This window comes from Coloeus monedula, assembly GCF_965178545.1.
Source record: "Coloeus monedula genome assembly, chromosome: 3".
Classification (NCBI taxonomy): Eukaryota; Metazoa; Chordata; class Aves; order Passeriformes; family Corvidae; genus Coloeus; species Coloeus monedula.
In genome coordinates, this window is record NC_138783.1 from 22,560,828 (window position 1) to 22,575,149 (window position 14,322).

At 43.5% G+C, this 14,322-nt stretch overlaps 1 protein-coding gene across 1 annotated transcript in view; it reads right to left on the bottom strand.

The window, feature by feature from the left end:
* Positions 1-820: 820 nt before the first annotated feature.
* CFAP91 (cilia and flagella associated protein 91) overlaps positions 821-14,322 on the bottom strand; it is a 31,532-nt gene continuing 18,030 nt past the window's right edge. Inside the window, exons 12-18 of the mRNA XM_082278110.1 lie at positions 11,604-11,675; positions 9,959-10,105; positions 7,299-7,520; positions 5,872-6,020; positions 4,576-4,667; positions 1,140-1,355; positions 821-1,065 (exon numbers count right to left, since the gene is read on the bottom strand). Coding sequence (XP_082134236.1) covers positions 1,141-1,355; positions 4,576-4,667; positions 5,872-6,020; positions 7,299-7,520; positions 9,959-10,105; positions 11,604-11,675 — 897 coding nt within the window. The 3' untranslated portion in view covers positions 821-1,065; position 1,140. The remainder of the gene's footprint in view (positions 1,066-1,139; positions 1,356-4,575; positions 4,668-5,871; positions 6,021-7,298; positions 7,521-9,958; positions 10,106-11,603; positions 11,676-14,322) is intronic.

Consider the following 14,322-nt stretch of genomic DNA (forward strand, 5'->3'; position numbering starts at 1 on the left):
AGCACTGAGGGCCAATACTGCTGTTGGCTGTGTAAGCTGTAGCCATCAATGAATGAGCATTTTGGGTGTGGTGATGTGGCTGCGCCTGCCGTCCTGAAACGTGGTGTAAATGTCCCTTTATGTGCTAAGGCCACAGCCCTCGGGAATTTTGACACGTGAGTGCTGGAGAGCTGAGCAAGCCTTGAGCTCTGTGACAGATGCACTGCGCCTGTCTGAACCCGCTGCTTCCCGACATCCGGAGCTGGTTCACCCCCGTGCCTGCTAACACTGCAAAGCCAGCACACGGCAAAACCAGCACACGGCAAAGCCAGCACACGGCAAAGCCAGCACACGGCAAAGCCAGCATCCTTTCTGTGTAGCCCCTGGAGCTGGAGAGCCAGAGTGACTAACACTGTTCCAACAAAAATAAGATTCTTTCCAGAACAGTTCTTTGCAGTGATAAAAAGCAAGAAGCGGTCAGTCCGAAGAGTAACATTTCTGGAAAATACATCAGCCCCACCATGCCTGTGTCATCCTGCTATCACCTAGATTTGTGCCACGCTCTGCCTGGTTGTCAGAAACCACTCTGCTGAGGCCAGGACACCTTTTCTTTGTCCAAGGACTAGTGATGTGAAAAGATGATGTAAAATGTGACTGTTTTTATTCAACTCCAGTGCTTTATTAATAGCAGTGCTAATGCAGGAAGCCCCTCAGCCTTACACCACTAAGGAAGTCAGTGGGACACGCTTGTCTGTGGATGGTCTCCACTCAAAATTTCCCACTTGTGGAGTATTTTTTTCATTTAAGGTTATTATTGATGCAAAGAAATACCACCAAAAGCCCAGGTGCAGATTTTTATTGGTCTGTGCCAGGAAAACAAACAAGGAATGCTAACACTGCTTTCTCACTCAAGCTTCTCTAAATAAATCAGAAGAGAAAAATTAGCCAATGAAGTCCAAAGCAAGTTGGGGAGGGAGTGGAGAGAGCTGCCACACCAAAATGTATGCAGAATGGTTCCAGGACAACAGTGCTGGCAGGCAGAAGCAGGGACAGCCCAAGGGAGAGAGGTTTTCCATTCAGGGTGCCCTGAAAAAGTAAACATAATGTGCTTCCCTCTCCTTCGCCATGCTCTCAAATCACAGAGGGGAAGGGAAACTCACCTCACTCATCTTCTGTCTCTGTGGGATCCTTGTGGAATCCTTGTCCAAGTTCATGTGCAACTGTGGTGGGGTGAGTGCTGTCAGCTGCACTTGGTCCAGCAGCTGTCCCACTCAGACCTGCGCTGGCTGTCCCAGCCAGATCAGCCAGAATCCTCTCTGTGCCCCCGTGGATGATCCGATGAGCAGCGTAGAGGTGTTTTCTTTGGGACTGCCTCACTGTGCATAAAAAGAGGTAAGGCTTTTACTTGGAAATGTACAGCAAAGTGTCCTCTGTAGGGGAGAAGGGAGGAATAGCTTTTAGCAATCCTGCAGCTGTGGAAAAGTCTATCTCAGGAAAAAAAAACATGCCCTTCTAACTTTGGCTGAAAGCGTTCTACTGCCACCTAATAGCAGCAACCAACTTTGCATTTCATTTTGAAGACTGGCCCCTGCAGTGGGAAGCACAGCCAAAGTGTCTTCCTTTCCAGCTTTGGGAACAACTGCCCAGGATATATTATCAAGCTTTAAAATAACTTCTCCTTCCGTGTCTGTTATTGCAGCAAGCCTCTGGAAGATGCCAGCTGAAATCTGCCATCTCCTGTGCCAGGATTTGACCTGCACTGAGAAACCCTTACTGAGTTCAAAGTAAGACTCAGAGCAACTATTGACACACAAAGACACCTGCCTACCTTATCTCCTCCCCTCAGCTACTGCAGGATTGCCTCCTTTCATCCAAAGTCATTTGTATGTATTTCCAACCCACCTCCTGGGAAATAATTACCCAAGCCTAAGTGTTCACCCCACAGCTCTCTTTATTGCTCTTCACTATTCTTTGTTCCCCCTTTCCTTCTTTATTTCAGTCACAGGATTGAAATAATCTGTGCCTTATGGAGGGTGTGAGAAACGTTGCAGGAACAAGTGGTGGCTCTCATCCTGTCACTTCCCTGCAGAAGTCCAAGACTTACTTTGGTCTGTTTAAAGGCTGTGCTGCACTCAAACTGTGAATCTGAAGCACTGGTGTCCTGCATGCTGGCACACAGTTCTGCTGCCCCTGTCTCAGTCACTCAGCGTTACCAACCCACCCTGTTTATGTTTATCCATCTCCCAGGCCCACTTTGTCAGCAACGAATGCAACTGGATCTCACTTGCTTTTGAAAAGCTGACCTTCACCAGTCAGCTCTCATTCCCAGGAGAGGTTTCTCTACCCAAGGCATTTTGGCTTCAATCGTGTTTGCATCAACTGCATCAACTATACTGGGAATACTCCCCTGGAATTGCTGTAGTCCCTTTCTCCATCCACAGTGAATTCCATCTAAAGGACAGCGTGCTGAAATTGGTGAGTGACTGTCCTTTTCCAAGTGAGGTTTTTTGTACCAGCTCAGTGACTTCTACTTCCACTGAGGCAGGGTTCAGAATTGAGGTGCAGAGGTCTTTCAGGGTGACCCAATATTGGATAATCCCTGCTTTTATGCATCAAAATGCAACAAAATGAGGAGAAAAGAAATCCCAAACTAGGTAATTGCAAAACAGAGGTGTTTAAGGAGAAGCTAAAGTGTAGGCAAAGACTGAACTTGCAGGCCCTCAAATCGTTGTTCTGCAAATGGATTTGCTCCTCTGACAGACCAGATAACTGCTCTTAGATCACTTCCTGATAGTTTCAAGGAAGGTGAATGCTCAAGCATGGGCCAGGTTGCTGAAACACAGTTTCACAATGAATAATTTGGCTCACTATAGGGAAAGCTTTAAAAGCCACCACAGAAATGCAATACACTAATGCGTTTATGAGACCTAATGCCATTCTTTGATACTATTTCCTTTGGATTTCCATGGAATAGTTACTGATTCTGCTTCCCTGAAAGTGGCACTGTGAAGGAGGTTTACAGCAGGGTGTGTTCATCAGAGTGTACATCTGGTAGAATTCAAGTGCCTTAAGTGATTGGAGCCCCCTCACCCCATGCAGCAATAGCAGAAGAGAGTAGATGCCAGGTCTCCTCCTGACATTTGATTTCTGCTGTCACGGGAATATTGTGACAAATTTCTCCTGATCACATTTGAAGGAGCTCCCTTACTTAATTGCTTACTGCTCTATTTCACCATCATCCACTTTAATTTTTAAAAGGTCTGCTTTCCAGGCAAACTCACTGTAGCTATCACAGATTCTGAAGATTTTTTTCTTCTGTTGTTTGGGAGTGCTTTTGAGGTGCTTTGTTCATTAGCTGCTGTTGCATCTAAGCCCAGTACATATTTAGACCCTTGATGTATGTCCTTGGTATGTCCAGAATCCTGAGCCATCTCCAGGTCTTCTTTCTGTTCTCCTTTCTGAGACAGGCTAACCTGTCACTGTGTCAGTGCCTGAGCTGCAGGCTTCACTGACTACCATTACATCACCTGCTCTGGAAGGCTGGCAGAAGCAGTGCTGGAGTGAAGGGAGCTGATTTAAGCTCATGCAGAACTGCCAGCTGCAGAACAGGTACTGTTGTGGCAAACACACAAGCCAGGAAGAAGAAAGTTTGCACAATTCAGAGACCACAAAATGCGTACTCAGGGTTTGTGTTTTCATTCACACAGCAATAAAAGAGGCAATGAACTAAGTGCCTTTGTTCTCAAGGCAGAGAAGTGCACTGCGGCAAGGACCCCTTCAAGCTCTATTGTGATGCAATTGCTTTGCTTAGGTCATATTCACTTTCTGTGGGTGACTAGTTTAGTCACGGTCTTCCACCTGTGCTGGTCGGTGGAAACATCCCAGTTAGGAACAGCCATTTATTCATGACATTACTTAATGCAATACACAGATTTCCAGTGTCTTCCCCTCTGTATTTTGACAGATGCCATTCCATTTTTGCTAAATAGAAACATCCTTTACAACTGCAAGATTACCTCCTTACACCATGATTCCACTACAGCCAACCTGAAAACTTGATCTTTACCTCTTGCTCTCAACCAGCTGGGGAGGAGAGGAAAGCATGGGAAAGTGTATAACCTTCCTTCCATAGATTACATATATTGAAGTAATTTGCTTGTTAAAGTCTTCTACAGTTTTAGAATTGCCATATAATAACACAATTCACAGCGGTGCTACTTAAAGACTTTAACCAGTTTGGTTTTGAATGGGCAATGGGCTGCTTCTTTTCATGCAGTTATATTGTTGCAGATACTCCAAATTTATCATAGAAAACCAGGTTGGAAGGGACCTCAAGGATTACTGGATCCAGCCTTTCTTGGAAAAAGCACAGACCAGGTCTTACTGCAGGACTGAATTTCGGTCACCATTTAAAAAGACTAAAACTCATGAGAAACTGGTGAAAAAGGGTGAAAGAGCTTAACTTTCTACCTGCAGATAGCAAAAAAGGAGTTTCAGGGAACTGAGAAAACTCTTGTCTACATCATTCCTTTCAGGAAGCTAGAATATGGAGAGTGAACCAGTTCACAAAGTAAATAAAGTTACTGGACTCCTTACCTCTTTCTCTCATAGAGCTTTTCTCAGCTTCTGGGATCAGGAAATTATAAACCAGCTCTGCTACAATCTCTTCTGACTGTAGGCGAGTTCGACTACAGGACAGATGCACAGTGGTGTTAGTATTTCAATTTTCTCTCCAGATCACCTCTGCAAGAACAGGTCTCCCTTGTAAATATCGTCACTCTTTCCAAGGGAGTGTATTGCCATGGCAGTAGTTGTCAGCTGGGTCTCTCTTTATCCTACAAGTAGGTGACAGTGTGACTATTCTCCTTTGCACTGCCAATGTGTTCAATAGTGCATTGGAAAGCAGGAAGAGGATCACCCTACATTCCTTATCCTCAAAGGTATTTAGAAGCTCAGTTCCCTCTGATGACAAACTGAGTTAGACACACAGATATTGCTGAGGATTTGTGTCTTTGTCAATTTAGTCTTTGCCCTATTGCTGAGTTTGCTAAATTCCTCCCTTTTGTGACTCTGCACTTGGCTGGCCCCCATGCTCTTTTCCATGCCAGTGTTTGGTGGGTTCCCAGTTGGCCCAGGGGCTGCATGCATTATCTACGCTTCATTCTCCCCAAGGATTCCAACATTCTGCTTGTATTCATCTAGATACAGAATACACAGCTGCTGCACCATAGGAGAGTCACTGTGCCATTGGGATTTTTATGGCTCCATTCCAAGAAAAGGGCATAGAAACTGAACTGGGGGTTTGGCAGGTCCTAAAAAGTATTCGCTGCTGATGCCCCAGCCAAACACAAGACTGTGGTGTTCTCAACAACTTACTTTACTCAAAGTGCCTTGTCAGGCAGCCATCAATATGAGTGACCTCCATGGAAATTGGCAGCTCCTTAAAGAACAGCCACCCCAGAATGAAAGGCTGCTGTATAGCTGTATCTTTTAGGATCTCTTTCAAATGGATTTTCTGTAGTAGTGTAAATAAATGAAAAGGTCGGTATGAATGGGTATTGCTTTAGGCAGTTCCCAGATTCACTTAAAGCTCAGTCACAGACTCACACTGGTGTGGAGAAATCTAAAAAGGGTGATTCACAGATCACACAAGTGATTTGCAAAGGGAACCTGGCACATGCTGTAGGGAAATAATGCTTTGATGGATTTATATGTGTGTAGCAGGTAGGAACAGCGTGGTTCCCATACAGCAGCCACAGTAATGAAGCAGCCATGAGCAGCATTGCTCTGCCCTTCCCATGTCTTGGATGATGCACACAGCCACAGATGCACATGGTCAGTCAGGTTCTAAACTGCTGTGAACAGCCCCTCACGTGCAGTTTAATAACCTACCGACTTTCCATTTCGTAAGCGATGTCATTGATTTCTAGAGCCCTTTTCTGAACCTCTTCCCTGGCTTGCTCTTCAGCTGTCCTCTCCATGCTACTCAGGATAATATCTTCCAAGTAGGTGTCAATAGTTCTGTGCTGAACATTCACCACCTAGAACAAAACACCAAGACATTGCTCCTCTGCCTATTGCTGTGCCAGGAGCATAGTGGAAGATTTCCAGAGAAGCATGAACAACAGATTTTCACAACACTCTTTGCTTCAGGCAGGCCAACCTGAGATTTGTTTTCAGAGATGCTTTCTGTAAAAAATTATTTTCTAGTTATTCTTTCTGAGAACTGATTGAACAGAAACAAGTGCAGAAAAGAATGAGGGGTGGAAGAAAACCTATTCACAGATCCAATTCTAGTGCAGCAGGTTAGTCCTGTGAATGCAATGGCAGTTGCTCCCTCAGTTCTCACGGTCCCCTGAGCAACAATTGCCAAGTAATAATCCTGGGTATTGACTTCAGTAAATAAATCAGTTTTCATTCAAGCAAACCCTGAAGGAAAAGGTTCCATCAGGCCAGTCAAAAGCCAAGATAAAATTATTGGTTTCCTTATAATGGTTGTAGAGCAGAGATTCTAGATGGGTGTTTTCCTTCTGCTAATCTGAAGGGCATAAGCTTATGGCATCTTGACCTGACCTGCTTACCACTCAGAAATACAGAAAATACAAGAGGAGAAGCTAAAATTAAAAAAAAAACAAACAAAAACAAAACATGATGCCAGACCCTGTTGGTATTAACCACCTCCCACAAAGTTTGGAAATTATTGGTTTAGTCAATTAGGCTCCACTCATGCCTTTCAACGGGGAGAAATATGCTTCATGAAGTCAAGAGCTAGGAAATAGAAATAGGACTATAGAATAGTTATGGAATATGGTTATTCACTATTTTTTTCCTTGATTTCAAGGTTATTTTATCCATTATCATTACTTCAAAATAAATTTTGTACCTCTTGTTATTTGCAGTCCACTTGTGTGGGGTGGGGGAGGCAAAATCTTTCCAAACCCTTGCTTAAAGGCATCCTTCCTGGGAAAGCACCTAACAGTTCTGCTGGGCAGACCATGTGCTGCCAAAACATTATCCCTAAAGATGATCTAGGTACATCTGTTCTCCATAGGTGTTTGTTGTAGAAATTTAGAAACCTACACCCATTCATGACAGGCCTAACAACTCTGTCTGTAGGGGTATTCAGATCAACCTTAGTTTAATGGGCATGACTGTCTCAGGAAGGAATCATGCTCTCTTCACTACGCTTAGCCCCTAGTTTGAAAACTAGCCATCACCACAGTCAGAGCTGAAGTAGCTCCCATCCATCTGGACCTTCCTTCCCACAAGGAGGCAGCTCCTACAAACTGCCTATAGTGCCACCAGTCTCCCTCTCTTGCCTGTCTGAACATCTCATCTTCCTCCTCCCGCCGGCTCTCTTCCAGCTGACGACGTCCGCTCTCCTCTGCCTCCCGCATCCGTCTCTGCCTCTCAGCCAGCATGACCAAGGCATGGATCTTCCGTTCTTCTTGCAGCCTCACCAGCTCTTTGGACAGAAAATCGAGCATGTTCGCCAGTGTCCTTCCTTCTACCGTGGCCAAGTCTCTTTCCAGGGATGACAGCTTTTAAAAGAAAAATGCAAAGAATTTGTGTTACAAACCCCAGGAACGTTGTACTTAGTCCCAGGACTACCACAGGCATGTGAGACAGTGCTGCAGCATCCACTCAGACCAGCCATGGGACAATCCCAGAAGTTTGGCATTCTTCATGTGTTACATGCCCTGACTGGTTTCTGCACAGTGCAGCCATGGGTACCTGTAGTTTTAGGCAGTGAACCTAAAATTGTACAACTGTGCTAACTGCTGACAAATTCAAATTGGCAGTCATTATATTAAGTTTGCAGAAGTGCAAATGAGACCTCAAAATACCAGGTAATGCAAAATCAGAGTCTGTGACAGAGCTGAGACAAGATTCCAGGTGTTCAGCATTACTCTGCCACTCACTCCTTGTTCCAAGCACATCGTGTTTTATGGGTTGGATAGGTGTGATTGCACTACAGAAAGGGACAAGACCTATGGGGAGTTAATTATCTCCAGCACAGACTCTGAAGCCACAGGCCTTGGCAGGAGGGAATGGCTGGAACTGGCTGGGATGCTGTGTTTTGTTGAAATAAACAGGCAATTGCAGAATAGACCTAAACATAAAAGTTGAAGTGGAGCTGAAATATCCCAGACAAGTAATAATAAATCAGTTTTCTTATACAGCTGTTCCATTTGCCCAGGCAGTGTTTCAAAGAAAGTGGGATTGTCAGTGCTGCACATATCTAGAAGTGACAGCACTTAGCCCAGAGGTGGTTCAGACAGAAGATGGTGATGCAGGAACTGCACCACCCCACAGGGAGGGATAACAGTGCTCCTTCCTCTTCATTGCTCCAGGTGCTGTATATAAAACTGGTGTGAAATGGAGGAAAACAACTCAGGAACACTCTTGTCTTAGATTTTTGTTACATATGAGTCGGAAATTCTCCACTCCTCATCTTTGACTGTTTTACGTGGAGTTTCTATCCTCTTTTGGCAGAAGAACTTCTTTCATACTGAAACGGTCAAAAGCCTGAAAAAAACCTGTGACCACCAAAACCTATAGAACTGAGACTCATCACTAACTTTCTGAAATAGCCACACACATAGAAAACTCCTGCATATGCATTTCAGAGAGTTCTGAAGTTCAAAATGTTTGAAAACCTGAGCCTTGGACTGTGAACCTTCAGAGACAGTAAAAAACAAAAGTGCGAGCAGAGGATACCACCAGAGGGGGATAGTGGCTCTCCCAAAAGGAAATTCTGAGATCAGAGGTCAACATCTTTACCATTTGCTCTCTGTCCTTCTCTGTGAAAGTCATTATGGTATTTGAACTGCTTTCTCCTTCGCTCTCACCTGGGCTTCCAGAAGAAAAGGAGCACTGCAAGTTTCTAATGTCTAAGGCTTTTATTTTTGTCTTTAATTCCTCCGCAGAAAAATTCTGTATTCCTGCATTCCACACCTGGGCTTCCTTAGCATGAGGGAGTATCTGGAAATGCTAAATGGTAAATGATAAAACACAGTCACCTGGTTCAATTTTTACTGAGATCTAAGGGGAAATTTTTTGCTGCCCAAGCAGCAGGAAACAGTGGTCTGGCTTCATCTACACCAGGTAAACTGACCAGTGGATACTGTTATTGTAATATGGAAGCTGCAGAATTGCCTCACAGCTGGTCATTGGAAAAACAGCAGACTAGTAAAAACTACAAGAAAACTTGCAGGAATGTGATAGATATTGTATTCTCTGAAATGTAGTGAACTCTGGACAAAATTTCTTCATGCTCCATTCCAGACCAGCATCTGCCATTTTATTCACTTTGCTCTGGAAGGTTGTGGCACTGTACGGAAAAAATTTCTTTGCTCTGCATAACAGTGGCAGGCACCTCAATGTGTCACCATTGCTAAGGTCCTAGAAGTCTTGAGCCCAGCAGGATTTACAAAGTAAGTTGGCTTTGGCTTCCTTTGTGAGGTTTTATGCATGAGGAGGAGCTTGAGAGGGTGCCAAGCTAGAAAAGGGACCGGGAAATGACAGAGCAGTAAAAAACACTCAATAAAACATGTGACAGATGTGAGTGACAAGCATGTATTGTGATGCCAGGTCATAGTAGCAGTCAAATGGATTGAAATGTGGGAAAACTGAGGGTCATCTGACACTGCAGTTTGTTCAAAGTCCTGTAAATATAAATAAGTGCTCTGTCTGCAAACAAAGCAAACACAGCCTGCATAGCAGCTGTGGTCAGGGTGCCTCAGTCTGTTTTTGAGATTCCCCAGAGCCTCCAGAGCAGTGAGAGAGCAATTTTAGCCCCTCAGGCATTCAGTGCTTGGCCTGTGCTAGGAGAGCTTTATTGTTATTGGGGTGCCTTCTGTGCTGTGGACAATAGAAAACATAAAAAATTAAATGTGAGAGTGTTGTGGTACTGCAAGCACAGAGTGCCTGGTCAGGACAGAGCTGTGAATCAACCTTGCCATCTATGCAAGCAAACCTGGCGCATTTGTGAGTCCTGCTGTCGCTGTAAAGACAGTGTCATTTGCTTCTCTGCCTTCAAGAGCAGCTGTCCATCCTCCTGGAGCGCGTGAGTGGTGCGCAGCTCCCGGATCAGATCCAAGCGCTTCTCCTTCCCTTCAAACATCTTTAAAATAAAGGCAAACAACTGAGCATATTAAATGGAGAACACAGAGCAACATGGTTTTGCCAGCAGAGCATACCCTTTTTCTCCAAGTTGCAAGGTCAGCTGCTACCAAGACCTAGTTCTCTGTAACAAATTTGTGGTTGCATTTAGGCAAACGCTACAGCTGTCAGGTAAATCTTGCCTAAACCCTTCTGCATAGAAGATGAAAATTGAGACCTTCTGCTGTGGAGTATAGATAATCCCTTGCCACTTTTTTTTTTTTTAATTATTATTCTGTTTGGCTTTATCCAGAACTCAAACAACAACAACTGGAATGTGGACCAACGCCACCAATGTCAAGTGAAAGGGGTAATAGTCTTCTGCATACCCTGTTATATCAGCCTCAATGTCAAAGCTGCACAGTGTTTCAACACCTTTTGTTGTCTGACCTTCATCTTGAGGGAGCCCAGCAACAGCCCAAAGCCATAAATTGGTGGGGAGGTTGCTGGAGCTGCTGCCATCCCTGTTATGGGATTATGTGGCCCAGCCCACCCTGATACTGTTTTATTTTCAGTCCCACTCTCTTCCAACAGGACTTCCAAGAGCAACAAAAGATCACTCAACCCTGCTCAGGCCATTCTCCAACTGAGTCATATATTTCTGATCCAGCAGTAGCTGGAAGAAGATTTCTACAATGGTGGGACATTTCATGCTCTGAAAGTCAACAGTCTTTCAGTGGCCTCAAACATCCTTCTCACAGATCATTACAAAACTGGAGAAGACTCAGGAAGTCTATATTCCACCTCAAGCTACTTTCACAGTATTGTATTGTTTGCTAAAGCTCAGGGTCCTGCACGGGAACACTTCAGAACACTAAAGAGTTACGAGAGAGAGAGTAACAACTGCACTCTCTGTGGACATGAAAACAAACCTTCTGGACTGATCTTACCACAAGTGACAGACTTGCTTAATACAAAGCCCACAAGGCATGGCTACTCAATCAATTTTTAGTTACACCCCCTTCTGTACCCCTGAAAGCAGAATGATGGGCCCTGCACATCATGGTGGTAGGTTTCAGTTGCTCCTCATCTGGGGTCCAGCTCACCACCAGAGGAAACCAGAAAGAGGGTATGAAACACAAGCTGCCCTGCTGGGATGTGGGAGGTTTCTTGTGCCTGGGATCTTGGCACAATCATGGCAAAATGTACTCATGGTCCAGATCTAGTCTAAAATCTGCCATTTGAGTAATTCTGCTATGACACATCTAATTAAACAGCTGAGTGCAGGGGATGGCAAGAACAGGGGGTCACTCACAGATGTGTTGGAACCTAGAGGTTCCTGCAAGAAATTTGAGCTGGAGAGCAGACTTCAGCTTTGAAGGACTCCAAAAACACATGGGAGGATATGCTGCAGAAGCCTCACTACTCCTATTAATGATGTAGAAGATTGCAAGCACCCTTTGTAATCAGTCATTCCCACCATCATTCTGAAGACTGACATAAACAAAGAGACAGAATACCATGTTCTGAAGAGCCCTGCCTCGGAGCAACTTCTGCAGACAGATCACTGCCAAGTCTATTTCCTCTTCCTCCTGCCAAAACACAACAAATATCCACACAGTAATTAATTATTTCTTTGGAGACTGGGATTTCTGTAGTTTATCTAACTATTAAACAGTCTAACTCACATCTTGTCTTCTCTTGGTTGTTTCTGAACACTACTCTTCTAATTTCTAGGGAAAGCAAGATGAATCAGAGTAACATGTACTTCCATGTTTTACAAGGGATGGGGAAGAAAGGTCGTATCATTAGATGTTATTTGAGATTTTAGAGGGTGAGATGAGAACCTAATGATAAGATGTTGATGGAGAAAATTATTGTATGCATTATAAGTACTATTTGTAGCTTGACTGAATCTAAGTTTGCAAAATGAACATCAGCTACATTAATTTAACAGGTCAAGACACTAAGGGTATAGAACATGTCCACGAGAGCTGTTAACCATAAAAAAGGGTTTTAAATTAAAAGGGAACACATACAAATTTTCTTTTGATATGTATTTGAGTGGTGATCTTTATCAGAGTAACTCAGTAAATTTAAGACTCACAAAGTGATAGCTTGGAAATAAAATTAACTACAGTCTATTGTGATTTTTCTCTTTGAGAGACAGAGACAGAGAACTTTACTGGCCTAGCATTGTGTGATTGATGCCAACTTGGAAGAATGACGGAGCATGGTGGGAAAGGGAAGATGATCACAGAGGTAAAAAAAAGGGCTTATTTGAAATAGAGGAAGTAGACAAAGCACAGACGGCAGCATTTTTTCTAGGTGAGGGGTCTTCTGGTTTAGAGTTGACAGCAGGAAAAGAAAAAAGTCCACTGGGTGCCTGAGAAAGATAAAAAGAAATCTGAAAATTGGCAGCAAGGTCTTTTTAATAAAGAACCTGTGAGGTCTGCACTGACATGTGGTATTTAAGAAGTGCCGGAAAAACAGGGAAGAGCGTGGGATGAGAGAAGGTGTGTGGGCTTGAATCTTAGTTATCTGTTTTTTCTTAGGTGTTGAAGATTGAGTTTTCCAAATGCAAAAGGAAGCATTCCTGCCTTTCCAAACCAGCACTCAGAGGCAGCAAAGCAGAACTAGCGAGAGGACTTGTGATTTGGTATGTTCTTCTTCTCTGGAAAGAAGGGATGAATTTCCAGTCCTACAGAGCTAAACTCTACCACATGACCTGGCTACATTGTGAAATCCCTTCAGGACAGTTTCGAAAATGGTGATGGCACACATACTGGTAAGCCAAAACGCTTGGTGTGATATTAACTAAGATTAGGTTTGAATTTTTATGAGAAGCATTTTTCTGTACTTCTGTTTTTGAATGCTGCAAATGATGCCTTAGCAAGTGTAATCATCAGCTTGTCCATCTGCCTGCTACAGACCAGCAGGAAAGAATGAGGGGAGATGAAAAGCCTATCATGCCCTGCAGAAAAAAAGAAAAATTAAGGATATAGAAGAATCTAAGAGATGGCTGCAAACTAGAGGAGGCTGGAAGAAAGTCATAAACTAATGAAGGAATTCAGAGGTGCTCTGTGAACTTGTTGTGGCTATTAAGTCCATTAGAAATGACTGGGGGAGAGAAGCTGAGGTTACTTGCAGTAGTGCCTCCATTCTCTCCACTTTCTTCTGGCACAGTTTCTTTTTGAGATCCTCAGCTCCAGTGGGAAGCACTTAGCAGTTGGTACTCGTATGGGTGTATGGCAGGAAGAGAAGCATTAATAACAGAGAAGAGCCTTGTTTTCACTGCTCCTCACAGCCACCTGGTAGGAGAAACCTTACTTGGATTTGGCAAGGCAGGAGATGTTAGTGCTGCTCTTCAGTGGCTCAAGTGGCCTGATTTCACAGACGGAGCTTCACTGGAGAGCTCCATTTTTTATGTGTTCACATGTAAAGATTCTTGAAAATAAACCAAATGTTGACAGAATTCATGAAGGTGGAATTCTATTGTGCTTGAATTCTTAAAAAAAACCCAACTATAATCTGTAAACACACTCAAGAATGACTACAAGTGGTAGAAAAATTTTTCTGATTTCTTTACATGTTATCTCAAAGAACTTAAAAATCTGTCAAACTGGTAAACCTAAGCAGTGTAAATCTACCACTGCAATACAGTATCTAATGCTCAGAAGCTGGTAAAGCTGTGGAAAGCCCTCCCCAAGGAGATAAGAAATTCTTGTTCCAGTCATCTTAAAATAGACTGTATAAAACATAGAATATCATACTGCACAAAGGAACACAGCAGCCATGGATGATTTAATAAGACTTTCTCTCTTCCCTTTCATGGTTGTGTGCCTCTTAAATTCACAAGTTAAAATAGTAATTCTGTCTGTACATCATAAAAATGGTGTTAATAAGAAGACAAAACAGTCCACTGGGGCAATCAGCTCTTAAGTATGTTACTTTAAGAAAGGAAAGGAAGTTGCAGCTCCCCTAAAAAGTAATTTTTTCCTAAAACATATCACATCCCCCATGACACATCATTACTGCTATTTCAATCTCTGCAGGAGAATCATTATCTGTGAACTGGTGCATGCTTATCAAACACTGCATCCTGCATGATGACAAGAGCTTCACTCCAGAAAATTAATGAAGTGCATGCTCAGTGCAGAGCAGCCGAAGTCTCTCTGACTTGAGTAAGTCTAAACTTAATTGCCTCACTGGATTATGATAGTGTTGTCAGATCAGAAG